Below are 14,614 nucleotides of genomic sequence, written 5' to 3'. Positions count from 1 at the left end.
TAATGCATATAGAAACAGCACATAACTTTGTCCTCCCCACAAGAAAAAATGTTTGGGTTAAACTTTTACAAATGAATCCCTAATCAACAATTCCCAATTCTGTAATACAGGCCCAAGATCCATTGCGGCTGTTAAAACAGCGCCGTCGGTGGCAGCAGAGCAATGCCGAGGCACGCCTGTTCATTTGTAAAATGTCGCTTTGGATTTCCTCTGCATCGGATTGATCACTTGGTGTGAATTCCGGGGCCGGAGTTGGTAATGAAGTGACTTGCTCTAGATAGATGCTGGTTCATTTATTATGTAGCTATGTTCTGTCACTTTCTACTAGCAAACACGTGTAAAGGAAAACTGATGATGATGAATAGATGCAGGTGAAATGGAGCACTTACCGGGGCACCGGGTAAACCTCTCTCTCCAGGGAAGCCACGAAGACCAGGGGGACCGTCTTTACCAGGGGATCCCTGTGGCCCAGGATCACCCTACACAGGCAATAACATGTGTTTAATTGGACTTACTATAATTCAAAATGTTGCATTGATTTTTGAGTATAACTACAAATGTGTCATTTGAAACTTTCCTGTACCATACTAATTCTTTACATTAAGACTGTTATAAAAGATGAATCATCTGTCACCATTCACAAAGATTAATTCAGGCACTGTTGCTGAATAATAAAAGCTCACTTTCCATAGAAAAGTATTTAATAGCTTCACTCTTCATATAGTCTCAGTCTGAAAAGGTCTTCATTCTTTACTGCAGGAGTATGTCCTTGTAATGAAAAAGACTTACAATTACTGTTTTGGTATGTTTGATATATAGAGAGAGATTTTTACACAAAACTAAATCATCTACATAACAACTGCTAACGTAACTTTACTGCATAGGAACTGATGATGTTAGTATGGGTTTGGAGATGCAACACATATGAAAAGAAAACCAAAGGATTTTTAGTTGCACTACAAAGAAAACCTTGAAATTGAGAAACTTATGAAATGACCAAGTCACTTAATGATTCTCATCCCACTGGTGGAATATGCATTGCAGCCATTTATGTGTTTAAAAAAGGACTATACTGCAGTGCTGGCTGCTGAGTAGCAGGAGGCAGAGAGAGAGAGAGGGAGAGATGCATAGTACTGGGAAAATGAGCAAATATATGTACTGATGCCTCTGAACTCTCCAGCAGGGACAGGAGTGAACCTGTTTCAAAACTGACAGCCATCATGAGCTATTAGATACAATTAGTTTTACAGACACATGATTCATTAGTACTGTCATTACACAGTCAATAAATAACTCTTAATACCAATGCAGTATTGCTTTTGCATCATCAGGCACAATATGAAACATAAAGACTTCAGTCAGATTTTAAAAAGAAAATCAAAAATCAAGAGTACTCCACTCCAGCAGCCAGTTTCTTGCTACAATGAAGCAAAACAAAAACCCAAAAAACAGAGAAAAAAAACACAAAGTTCACATCCTTCTGTCTTATGTTAGGGGAGGGTTGCACAAACTCAACCCTTCCCTAACATAAGACATCTCCTTCAGAAGTTCTTTTGTGTTCTGCCTACAAGAAAAAAACTTTGTACTGCATCCTTACTGAGTACAGATTTTTATTTTGGTTTGTTTGTTTTCCTTTTTCTTTTATATGGTGCAATTCTAAAACAAGGACATTTGACTTCAGAAAAAGTAACTTCTGGCTTCGTCTTCTCTTCTTTAGTGCTGGCAGGCTGACTTTATCTGCAAACAGGGAGGCAGAGAAGAGTAGGCTTGAGAGGTATAAGAGGATTTGGGCTCTGCTGCCAAGGTCTCTTCAAAGTGTCCCTGGCATACTGATGCGCAGGTCTGAACGGAGTAGACCTGACTGGCACAGGGTTTGGAGTTAGCCGACAGACTTGATTAAACTGTCTGCTTGGGGAAGACAGGAAGAAAATGAAAGAAGAACACATGAGGATTTGAGGGTTGTGGGGGTTGAGGAGCAGGGTATGCTGAGTGGCCCTGGGAATCAGGGGGTTGGTTAGGAGCAGCCCATACTTCTACAAAATGCCTGCTGTCTGCTCCTAATGGGAACTCACTTCTCGAGCAGTGAGAGAACGTAGCCAGACACTGCTCAAATCTCATCCTCTGTATCTTCAGCAGTCACTTCCTTCAATTTTGCACTGTCTAGCATAGAGAGCAAGCAGAGAGCTGCGAAACACATCCCACATTCTCACAGTGTTATCAAAGGAATATGTAATCTATCAAGCATTGTATGCCCCCCAAAAGTATAAGTGTTTATGAGGACAGCTGGCTCAGTCTGCAAAATCAAATCATGTAGAACAATGTGTAGGTTTAATTTGCAGCCCGTGTATACCCTCTTGAACTTCCTATCAATGTCATGAGCATCCTCTTCTTCAGTTTACAAGAAAAGCCAAGGCCGCTTTTCTTGTTTGTTTTTGAGTGTTTTCAGAAGGTTAGTGTGTAAAAGTGTCAGCTGATAGAAAAGCATAGTTTGCTATTATACTATATCTAAAATCAATTGGAAAAGTAAAATTAAAGGGAATCCAATATGCATACCTTGGCTCCCTCTTTGCCAGCAGCACCTGGAAGACCCTGCTCTCCAGGTGGGCCAGGAGGTCCAGGGTGGCCTCTCTCACCGACGGGACCAGTTTCTCCTGTGGGTCCCTAAGATGTTATCACACATTTGGATTTACAGGTCAACGTATGAAAATGACCATAAATCAGTAAGTTACATTTAGAAAATAAGTAATGAAAGGCTGAATTTTACAGCTGTTTTTTAACTTTTCTATTTTCGTAACCTTCTTTAAAATGCGCCATATAAATAAAGCTTATCAGTTTTTCACTTATAATTTACGCCAGTACAGTAGAGCTCAAAGCCAGTAGGTGTCCAAGATCCAACTGAGTAAATGATGACCTATCTACTGTATATGAGCAATTATGTGTTTTCTTTTAATTGCCCACAGTACTTCTTGTTGGAATAAAATTGTAATATAGAAGAATTTGATCCACAGCACTGCAAATACAGCACTTACTTTAAATCACCTTCTGCTTTGTTGTTTGTTTAGTAATATATGTATTTGCCGTTTCTGTATATCTCCTCTTACCTGGGGCCCAACAACACCTCCTGGTCCTGGAGGACCGGTCTTTCCTTGGAAACCCTGAAAAAAGAAAAGAGAGAGAGTATGAAACATTATTTATACAAGTTACAGCAGCATTGGAGACATAAATCGTATCTATTCAAGCCCATGTGCAGCAATTATTGTGATATTATTTATGATGATGAGCAGGGATTTACTATATGTTTGGGTCTGACGTTTCCTTGATTCTGGAACAAGAGTTTTTCAGCTTCTATCTACAGTCAAGGATATATTGTTTTGCAATAAAGTGCAGGGTAGTAAATAACTAGAGTTATATGTACAGTTGTTTAATATGTTGCATATCTTAATGTCTATGTGGACATTAAGTCTATGCAATAAGCTTTACAGCTTTTTTTTCTTGCAGTCCAAAGTAGACATGAAAAGGAAGGGTCACACAACATACGCCTCTTGTTTAAACCAAACCAGGCAATAAAGACACTCAGACAATAAAGTGGGGTACCTGTACTTGGATGCTGTAATTAAGATTTAAAAATAACACAACAACAGACAACAGATTTGACATGACATTTTCATTTGTTTGCTATGAGAGTGATGGATTTCTACATGAGGAATAAAAATGTGCAAAATTATGAACATTTTGGCTTCTAAGTCCTGTCCTTCTTCTTACAACTGGGCTTTGGTCGCTAACAGAACACGTCACTCTTAGACTGCAGGCTAAGAGTAACTCGTGGTTCATAGTGTATATAAAAGCCTTCAACTTTCATGCCCCTCTTCTGTGGAACCAGCTCCTAGTCTGGATTTAGGAGACAGCCACACCCTGTACTTTTAAGATTAGGCTTCAAACTTTCCCTTTTCGATTTTGCATATAGTTACCCTTAAACATCCCTTAGTTATATACGCTGCATTTAATCATTAGTTATTATTAATCTCTGGCTCTCTTCCACAGTGTATCTATTGTCCTGTCTTCCTCCCCTCACCCCTACTGGTCAGAGCAGATAGCTGCCCCTCCCTGAGCCTGATTCCGATAAAGGTTTCTTTCTGTTAAAAGGGACCTCCTATGGTCCCTTGAGCAAGCACCAACTCATCTGATTGTTGGGGTTTTTCTTGAATTTAATTTTGAAATCTTTAATAAAATACTGACTTTATGTCATTGAGGTGACATAAAACTCTGGTCATGTTGTGTATCAATGTGTAACTAGCCAACTTCAAAGCCAGCAGTATAATAGTATAGCTGCTCTACTACTACTGCATACAGCGTTAAGTGTACAAGTCACCATTAAGTTATATGTTCTCTGGGAGAATACAGACCAGTTAGTTGTAGTTAACTTTTAAGTTTACATTCACAGCATATGGCTGATTTGCATTGAAGTACTCCCTGTGGATACGTTTAAGCACATTTAAACAGCAAAACAGGACGTGCCAAAAAAGATCCAAGTTCAAAATTCCCGAGCATTGAATCCGACAGTGCTGTACAAATCCGATGAACTTCTGTCTTCAGGGAGAGGAACAATCCAATCCACATTGACCAGAATCCAAGTGCACTCCAGTATATTCCTGAAATACTAATTAAACAGTTTTCTTAAAACACACTATTAAGTGTACTGATACAAGCAGATAAAGAATGGTATCTTCTACCTGTATCACAGCTGTAATAAGGCTACACACTTGTAGACAGTGAACAGTGTACAGCTTAATTAAGCTTCCTGAGAGTTACTGAGAAGCAAACAAGTACAACCCCAGGATCAGCACAAGAGGAGTGTTGGATGAAATCAGCTTTTTCTATTGGCTCCCTCATTCTCTGGCCTTTTCTATAACCTATACACACTGAGGCATTACAATCGCAGCACATTTGATTTGCAACTTATTATCCTATAACTAAACAAAGTTTCAAATGCAAACTTCTTACAAAGTCAATACTGAAAGACTTATGACTCCAGGCCTATTGATCACTATGTGCAGTGATTTATGATGATGTATTTTTTAAAGGAAGCCCTCAAGCCAGGCTGCTGCAGCATCGGCCGTGGCTTAGAGACACCGGCTCAAATCTTTATTTGCACTTACTTAAATGTAACTTGCATTTCTGATGATGTGCATCTATAAGCATCTTTATTGCTGTGTGGAGCCCACTCATCAGCACATAAACACCTTAATGAAGACTACTATTGGGGCCTGAATTACAGAAAAGGCGGGGAAGCACTTGTGTGTGTTGTATTATATTATCTAAGGGAAAGAGGCAGATGGAAAAGGAAGCTTTGATAAAGGCAAAGTCAAGCTTTTAGTAGAATCATTGTCCTCCGAGCCTCGTCAAACCATGGTGCACTGATGCATACCAAGCGCAGAGGAATCGAAAAGCGGGGGATTCTAACTTCATTTGATCAAATCTTACTCCGCTTTGTTTTTTTATTGTTGTTATCTATGTGCCAATTCAGCCATTTTTCATTTAGCTCATGCACATTTTGGAACAATAAACAAACAATACAAATAAAAAAGCAACAAACTGTTTTATCCTGCTGCAACAAATATTATGCTGGCTTAGTTATCTCTAAGGTGTTATTGTTAGACAGTAGGCAGTGATACACAAGTAAACCTTAGTGGAACTAAACAGTCAAGACTTAGCATCTATTCATTGGATATTTGCAAATATGCCAAAGTAACAATAAGATAGAAACTCCATCAGAAATGGATGGCTACACAGCCCACAGTCTGAGCCCTGTGGATTTACCTCGACGGTGTCTGTGTGTATTCTGTCTGTGTGAATAAAGACCAGCTGAGCAGCAGACTCAGGCAGTATTCACAAGGGCTTTCTCTTTTAGAGTTTGCTTTACGAAATGGGTCTGCACCTCTGGCATCCCACTGAGATGTTGTGCCAACGATTTCATCGTTATCTACTGCATATGAAAGCACTATACATATGCTTATGTATAATAATATAATAATAAGTCTTGTTTTGAAGTAGTTTAAATGTAGAAAGCTAAAAAAAAGCCAATATGTATAATTCTTAGATCATGCTGGGTTTAAGTTCAACGTGAGGTCTGTAACGTTCATACAAGATATTGCAATTACTCACTGTTTCTCCGCGCTGGCCAGGGTGTCCGGGCAGCCCATCCTTGCCAGGTGGTCCCTGTCAGGTAGAAAACAAGACATACATTCACCAGTTTTTTCATTCAAAGTTTTTTTTCTAAGCAACAAGTTTTATTACTACAATTTTGTGCAAATGGTTTGTGGGCAGTGTAAACATAATATTGAGAAAGGAAAAACCCTTGAGTATCTCGAAGTAGTTGAATGGTATGAAAATAGGCTCAGGGCTAGAGTTTTTTTGTTTATTTTTGTGTGAAATAAACATCGTTACGGGCTGAGACGTGAGAGCCAGCTATGAATGTAACCGGAATCAATAGGTGGAAATTACCACTTGTCTCCTGCCTTGACTGGGTAGTGAGAAAATGAGCTCTGCTTCAATAACAGTTAGAGTAATGACCTCTGAACAGAATTAGGGATATTGCTATGTATTACTGCACCCTATGAATTCTTCAAATTGAATCAATTGTGACTTCTAATGTTTGCAAACAGGCTATTTTGCTATTGCAACACCGAGGAAGGGTAAATAAAGTAAGAGATTAGACACAGAGCCTTGCAAAACCACAAAGCCTCAGTGTAGGTGCTTTTTTAGTCTGAGAGGCCAAGTGGCTTTCTTCTGTTCCAAGGAAGGAGAAATACTTACAGGGGGGCCTTTTGGTCCAGGGAAACCTACTGGTCCCTGTGGTCCTTGAGGTCCCTGCAATCAACACACAGTCAAATTAAGGTTATGACATTATGCAAAAAGGCAAAACAAAACCTAAAAGTGAAAAAGTGTCAGGCTCTGGGATTGCTTATGGCTAATTCGAAACAAGGTTGGAGAAGTGGAGCTTTTCGAATTGAAAAACTAGCCTCACCCTGAGGTGAGTAACTGTGCCTCAGGTCATAAATGATATGATGTGACTACTGGTAAGACTCGCCTCACTTTCTAACCACACAGAAAAGTAGTGAGAGTAAAAGTGTATCTGGAGTTTTTCTTTGCAATGATTTATTTGTCCAGCTAACCTTAAAATTTCAGTAGCATGGATATTTTTTGAAATCCAATATTATATTGTTATAAAGATAACTTCAAAAAAAGTCCCTATCTGATCTGACTAAATCAAGCAGACAACATCACACGGGAGGATTATAATCATGGCAATAATAATAAGCCAAAAATACCTTTTGAATTCTCCAAGTTCATCAACATGAACATTAACTCCAAATAAACTTTGTTGTATCCTAATATATTACTTTTCATTGTTGTAGAAAAGACCAGGGGGACCTCAGCTTATATAATTAATGAGGGGTTGAAACCAGCTGAAAGCTAAACTGCATGTTAAAAAAAATCAGGGTAATGACTAAAAACTGTTATACAAATAGTATCTTAATTAATTAAAGGGAAAAAGTGTCTTGGCCGCCCACAATGTTACAAATAGAGACATTCATATTGTGGGGTTGTGTATCCGAGTCTGTAGAGTCAAATATGCTAAAGAAGGAATTCAGTTACTTTACATTATTGAGGTAACAAGTGTTTTATTTAAGGAGATTAAACATAAATCGATGAAACATCTAATACAAGTTTAATTGTCTGCAGTCTAATAAAAGCTTCATAGCTGACTCCATCATTTAAGCTTATCTTTTAATCATCCTTATTCATCAGATTCAAATTTATTTCACCTCACTTGTCCATGTTCATAGGAGTTTAACAAAAGAGGATGTTCATACTGTTACAGAGCTCATGACACTACATCTCAGATAGCTTAAATATCAAAGAACTGTTGACAGCAGTCCATTAATATCTGCTTCAATCACTGTGCCATTACTGTATTCGATCAGTAAAAGAAGAAAACTTTAAGTCTGTGAAAGCATATCTATGATAAACATTTACCTTTGAGACTGAAAAAACGATTTTATGACTGATTAATGATGAAATCCCTGTACCTAGCAGATGGACAAGTAGGAGCAACATGTGCCATTATTTCATTTCTGTTGTTACCAACTTTCAACTTTCAGGAAAGAGGCTCAGTTTTCCCAATCAACTAAAATTAATCACACTGTGTCAGTACAAATAGTGCTGGTAGGTAAATGCTAATGGAAACAGAGCATTTGCTGCAGGTGCTTAACAGCCTTCCTTCTTTCAGGCCTTCACTAAATCAAGCCAATGTTTCTCATTTCTTTGATACACAACAAAATCAAATTCCACTAAAACGGCACTAGAAACCTAACAAAATCTAATGAAAGTTATTAAATAAGGTGTCACTGCTGGGAATCTCTTTTTGTGCAGCAACTGCACACTGTTTACTTTTCCTTTGTTTTGCTGAGTAAGCCACCCAGCACTAAACATCTAGTTTTGAAGCGCTTTCTTTCCTTTCTTTCCTCCTTTCCTTTCGGAGTGTCAGTTTGAAATGCAGCAAAGGAGCAATTTACTTTATTGCAATGCTGGGAGCCAAGTGATAGGGTGAAAAAACACAAAACAAAAATGCTGCTGTCTGTAGGAACAGTGATATAGCATTAAGGCAAAATCCCAGCTGACAACAACGTATAGAACAGAAGTCTTATTATAATATTATATGATGCCTGAATTGCCCCTTATTAAAAATGAAACAAACGATTTATCGATTGATCAACTAATTTCTTAATTATTATTTATCCTCCTGTTGAACTAGAAAGGTAAAAGTAAGGCACAGCCATCATTTTAGTAGATGCTAGAGATCTACTGGGAAGAAAAAAAGCATATTATGTGTACCCTACAAGGTTAGCATCTTTTCTTAATATTTATCTTTAATGCTTAGAATCCAGTTTGATGAGATAGACCTAATACCAACAATTACAAGTATATTTCTAATGCAAGGACAACAAAAACAAACTGGTATGGATCTAAACCTTGTGTGCTTTTAAAATGCATAACAGCCACTGCAGGCTCAGTGTGTTGGACTTACTCTCTCACCAGGTGGGCCATGAGGACCGTCGTTGCCTGCTGTGCCCTTCAGCACACAAAAACAAATCATCATCAGCTCAAATTTTAAAAAAAAGCAGCTCTATTTAATTATGTGACAAAGTAGCAATTTAATTGAAAAGTCTTGACTCTTTGTGAGTAGTGTTTTGTTGTAACGGCTATAGCATCAGAACCTTGGGTCCAGGTTTTCCTGTTGGACCTCTGGCTCCTCGAGCGCCCCTGGGACCCTAAAGAGAGAGAGAGACAAAGTCATGTTAAGCACACGACTTTATGGCAACAACAGTCTAGTTCAACAGCTATAATATATGCACATAATTTGACTGGAAGAATAATTTAAACGATTCAACAATGTTTACACTAATAGCCCATTAATCACAAAAAATATGGCGTGAACAGGACCTACCGTCGGACCTCTTTGTCCTCGCGGACCAGATTTGCCAGCAGTGCCCTGTTAGGTAACAAAAAAATTAAAAAAGGCTTAAGCACAGATTCTGCTCGTCTGTCCTCATCCAGCATTAATCCACTTAACATATGAAACCCCATTAACATGTGTTCCACACAAAGCATCTCTTCTACATCGAGCAACAACCAGAGAACAGTGTGTTCCCTGTTCAAGCAGGGAACACACTGTAGTGACTCATTATTTCCTTTTAACTGATAAATAAACAATAATTTGTAATTACAGGACACAGTGCAATGTCATTTACCTGTATGGGTCTACTAAGAAAACCTTGAATTTAAACTGTGATCCCATTAATAAATGTAAACGGGTCATATGGCAATATAAATAAAGAGTACAGGAGTTATGTTCATTGAAAGCAAAGAATTTTTTTAAGTAACTATTTGGCTTCTCACATCAGAGAAATTTTGACTTTGGCTGGATTGCTTTATTTCACAAAATAACCTCTGTGTGCCAAATAAAGCTGTTAGATGGACCTGGCTTTGGTCAAATAATACAGTTTAAAGTATCCACTTAATTTAATAAAAGATTTTTAAGACAATTTATTTAATAACTCTTTATGCTTTTAATAATCTTTATATTAAAGTGGATTTCAAACTAATACTCTCTCCCACTACCTCCACCTTTAATAAAACGAATGGTGTTGAGCTGGGGATATCTGGCTTACTGCACACGTCAGTGGTGAACGTGCAAATATGAAAACTCAAACAGCATCTCAGCAACTCTCCAAAACTGCGTGAGTGCAACTCTTTTTCAAGCCAAGAAATGAGGCCATGGGCTCAATGAAAGCACAATTGTTTCCGCACCTTTTGTTCTCTCCCTGACATTGATTTCGCTGCTGTTATTCATTCATTTATTTATTTATTTTTGTGCCGAGTCACCATGCAGATGCTTTGTAACGGGAATCAATTTTCTTTTGTGCTGGACCGTGATGTCGTGGTGATTTTCATACACAAAAACTTAATGCATGTGTTTTCTTACCCTGCCTCCTTTCTCGCCATTGGCTCCGGGGAATCCAGGGAAACCGCTTGAGCCCTGTCGACAGGAGGTAGATATGTCGTGGAGGGAAAGTACAGAAACACAAGAGAAGCTGTGAGGGTCAGCACATGCATAATAATTAAAGCTCATCCTGTATTTATCTGCACTGCTGTTGCATGTCATCTTCAGTTACTTTTACACTGTTAACCCCACGCTCCTGTCAAATAGCCTGAATCTAGAGTTTGAAACATAAAGGGGTTAAAAAAGCTGTTCCTTATCTATACTGCACTATACTTCTTGTTAAAGAACATTTTCTCAGTCCATATAAAATAATTGACACACTGAAACAAGAAGAGGGAAACTTTACAACATGGCACAAAATATCTTTAACCACGAGACAAAGTGACATTTTCTGTAATCATACTGTGAACAGGGGGATTTTTAAAAAAAAGCTTACCTATTCTGCAGAGCCTCAAATGTTGCATTGGGGACATTCAACAAAAATTGAATCCATGGCAAACTTTACCTCCGTAAAGCAATAACACTAAAATTTTGCACTGCCAAAATAAAGCTGTGTTGTTTACTCATTTAGGGAATTATAGCCTTGTTAGTGACATCTTATTAAAAAGTGATGCCAATTTTCTTTAAATATTTTTTTGAAAAATAACTAAAAAAAATAAAAATAACCAGCGTGCTACATAATATGGGATGTTTGTCAGCTGCGTTATTTCCGAGTAACCTGGCAAACCCGATGACTTGAAGTACCACGGCCAACAAAGTAAACCACCATTTAATATTTGTTATCTATTATTATCCAAGAAAAAACCCCCAACAAAAAACCTTGATTTTCACAAACGTACCTTAGGTCCTTGTCTTCCAGGATAACCTGGCAATCCTGGGACACCCAGTTTACCCTGAGAGACATTAACACCACAAGTAAGCACAGGAATACAATTTTAGCACAACTGCAGTCAGAGCTATGTTACCTTTTCTCCAGCAAGACCAAGAGGACCAGATTCACCAGGGGGCCCAGCTCTGCCTTTAGGACCCTCAGGACCATCCTCTCCACGGGACCCAATCAAACCAATTTCACCCTACAATCAACAAATATATAACAACACATGGTTTCATTTTTATATATCTTAATTTTCCATCCAAATAGTAAAGATTCAACTAAATGTTGAGTCATCAGTGTTTTTATTTCAGTCAAGCTCCTCACCCGGTCTCCTTTGATTCCCATGTCCCCCTTGAAACCCGGGAAACCGTCCTCACCCTGAAATGAGAGAAGTTAGTGAATTTTCTGGCATTTTTGGGGTTAATTTACTATATTCTTGCTAAAAGCATTGTTTAACTGTCTGAAATTGATTATTTTTTCTAAGAAACTCCCTGAAACTTTTTTTTAAAAGTTATTTTTTGAAAATCTTTTAAAGTTTCAGCCTTCTTAGGTTCACTGTGTAAATCACAGGATTGACAGTGCTATCTGCTGGTCAGATAGTGGAACAGCACCTGCATGGAAACGTAAAGCTGTTGATATTTTCATCCTCTACATTTGCAGCAGTGCCCATTCACTTTTATTTGTGACTGTTTATATACCGATGTACCAAATTAGAAAACATTATATAATTTGCTCTAGTTTTAAAGACACAATACACTCAGTATATCTACAATACACCGAATGATGCTCGGGTTTATTGACTTTGTGAAACTCGTAAATGGACTGAAGGACACGATTGAGTTCATCCAAACTTATTCCTCTTTTCTTTAAAACTTTCACTTGTCCATGTTTTCAACTCTCTGATGCATAATGCAGTACTGAGCACGTCTGTTGCCACCAACTCGCATCGCAAAGACCACACGCACACACCTCAAGAAAAGCACATCCTTTATTCATAACAAACGCTTTCTCCTCGAGGTTTTGGCTTTTGGATCTCTTGCTATAAATAATTCAATAAAAAAATGATATGAATACCTGTCATTGTAGTAAGAACAACATCTCTCAGTCAGATAATGGATTTTTTTTTACAGTGACACAGCTGTATTGATCTTGAATAAAAGTTATGCCTATCTATATATAAAAAATATTAGTTTAAATTCTACGTGGATACATGCACAGTTCAACACTTCAGAAACTGCTTGGAGTTGATTGTAGTGGGCTTTCAAAAATATTCTAGAGCATGACAGCTTTACATTCAACAGTGGATCGAGGGTCACTTTAAGAAAGTCTCCGTGTTTGCTGAAGAAGGCTATCGACTGACCTCTACATTCAGGCTCCAGCAGCTGTGCACTCCAGCTCAAAGGACTCAAACCAAAGCTGGGAGTGCTGGTAAACAGCCACTGTTGGAGAGGTCCTGCCTGTGACGTTCAACTATCTACTAGCTGTTCCCAAACATTATTTTTGATGCCTTCAGTTTTATCACAAGATGAAGTTTAGACTGACAGTCTGCAATTCACTATGCCAACTTCCTTAACAGAAACCAAGGGAGTTATCCCATTGAACTGACTCCCATTTGGTTCTTTACTTTGACTTTAGCAATACATTATGTATAATTATTAAGCTATTTTTGTTTATATTTTATATAACAAAATTGTGTAAAATAATATATATATTTTAAAAAGACATATATACCTTCTCTCCCTTTGATCCCTTGAGACCACGGACACCATCTGCACCCTGTAGGACAGAAGCCAGAGATTAGAATGATGACAATGATGTCTAGCAGGACAAACTCCTGTAAAATAATAAAAAGTGTTTGGACAATCAAATACATGCCTCATCAAACATCATACCTTAACACCACGAGGACCAGGATAACCAATGGGACCCTGTGGGCCTGATGGACCCTGGAGCAAAGAAAGAGTTTATGATTACTGGGGCTAACGCTTAGCAGATAAATGCAGATGGCATTAATAATAACTTGTAATTACATATTTAAATACCCGATTAGTGTCAATTTAAGATGGTTCGCCATTACAATTGCATCGTAAACAATCAGTGTTGGTCAATTATTGAACCAAGCTAAACTGTAATATTAAATACTGGCACAACATAAGCTCAGTTAACAAAATGTTATGTGATCTGAATATGAATAACAATTAAAAAGTGAATGAATGAATAAATGAACAAATGAAAAAATAAAAAAATAAATAAAAATAAGATAAAATTCTGTGACTTCAAAACACCTACTTGGGCTCCTTTCTCTCCAGGTGGCCCCTCCTTACCAGGATGACCCTGCAAAACAAAACAAAGACATCACAACATGGTTAAAACTTGCAAAACTATTGAACTTAGTGAATGCTGTGACCTAATGTGTGTCACTGAGCTACGTGATGCAACCGTTTATGATGTTGAAGCAACTTCACAAAAAAGAACCCCAGCGTTTCTTTCTGAATTCATATTAAGATCAATTTCTAGCTTTTGTGCTGTCCTTCAAACACATGGCAAACCAACAAAAGAGTTACTATTTCAGAGCAAAGCTGAATTGTAGTGCATTCACACAATGCTGCATTAATTATAAGGGTAAACTTGTGTGCTCTATGGTGCTTTTTTGCAAACAATAGCATAGTATATTAGCAGATATACTACAAGTACAAGTTTTTCTAGTAATAATATTAAATTAGATATTTGTGTGATGGCCACTGATGAAGTAAGGTTTATCGTACAGACAGACAGGTTGGATATAAACTGCCCACAAACATATGGGATCCTTTGGCCTCTGACATCCCGATCTGAAGTGTGACATTGAGGTAGAGGGCTGTAAATCACCAGGCTCTGGCGCCTGAGGCCAGCTAAGGCTGTCTGCCTGTTGAACTTACACACCTCTCCAAGTAAGGGCAGTGAAGGAGGTATGACATGAACAACTACGGGTCGAAATAACAAATCCCGTAGGCTATTTATCAAATTTCTGGTGATGGAAAATGCCACGAGAGATGTCTGAGGTACAGTTCTGCCATGTTGCACAAAAAGCATTAAATAAAAATCAAAATATTGTCCATGTGCATTTTTTGAAGCACATAGCTTGCACAACAACTTCATTTATAGTCTCAAATGCATATGAGATATTTCAAGAAAAA

The 14,614-nt window shown here is 38.0% G+C and overlaps 1 protein-coding gene across 2 annotated transcripts in view; it reads right to left on the bottom strand.

Annotated features, from left to right (window-relative positions):
* col11a1a (collagen, type XI, alpha 1a) overlaps positions 1-14,614 on the bottom strand; it is a 68,105-nt gene that overhangs the window by 22,252 nt on the left and 31,239 nt on the right. For both annotated transcript variants that reach the window (XM_040036206.1, XM_040036207.1), the window contains 15 exons: positions 13,728-13,772; positions 13,331-13,384; positions 13,170-13,214; positions 11,763-11,816; positions 11,530-11,637; positions 11,404-11,457; positions 10,547-10,600; positions 9,509-9,553; positions 9,279-9,332; positions 9,089-9,133; positions 6,814-6,867; positions 6,163-6,216; positions 3,102-3,155; positions 2,554-2,661; positions 390-479 (listed from right to left, as the gene is read on the bottom strand). In XM_040036206.1, coding sequence (XP_039892140.1) covers positions 390-479; positions 2,554-2,661; positions 3,102-3,155; positions 6,163-6,216; positions 6,814-6,867; positions 9,089-9,133; positions 9,279-9,332; positions 9,509-9,553; positions 10,547-10,600; positions 11,404-11,457; positions 11,530-11,637; positions 11,763-11,816; positions 13,170-13,214; positions 13,331-13,384; positions 13,728-13,772 — 918 coding nt within the window. The remainder of the gene's footprint in view (positions 1-389; positions 480-2,553; positions 2,662-3,101; positions 3,156-6,162; positions 6,217-6,813; positions 6,868-9,088; positions 9,134-9,278; positions 9,333-9,508; positions 9,554-10,546; positions 10,601-11,403; positions 11,458-11,529; positions 11,638-11,762; positions 11,817-13,169; positions 13,215-13,330; positions 13,385-13,727; positions 13,773-14,614) is intronic.

The sequence above is a fragment of the Simochromis diagramma genome, unplaced genomic scaffold (assembly GCF_900408965.1).
Source record: "Simochromis diagramma unplaced genomic scaffold, fSimDia1.1 OVJJ01000271.1, whole genome shotgun sequence".
Taxonomy (NCBI): domain Eukaryota; kingdom Metazoa; phylum Chordata; class Actinopteri; order Cichliformes; family Cichlidae; genus Simochromis; species Simochromis diagramma.
The sequence above is the reverse complement of the archived record's forward strand: the minus strand, read 5'-3'. Positions and strand labels throughout refer to the sequence as shown.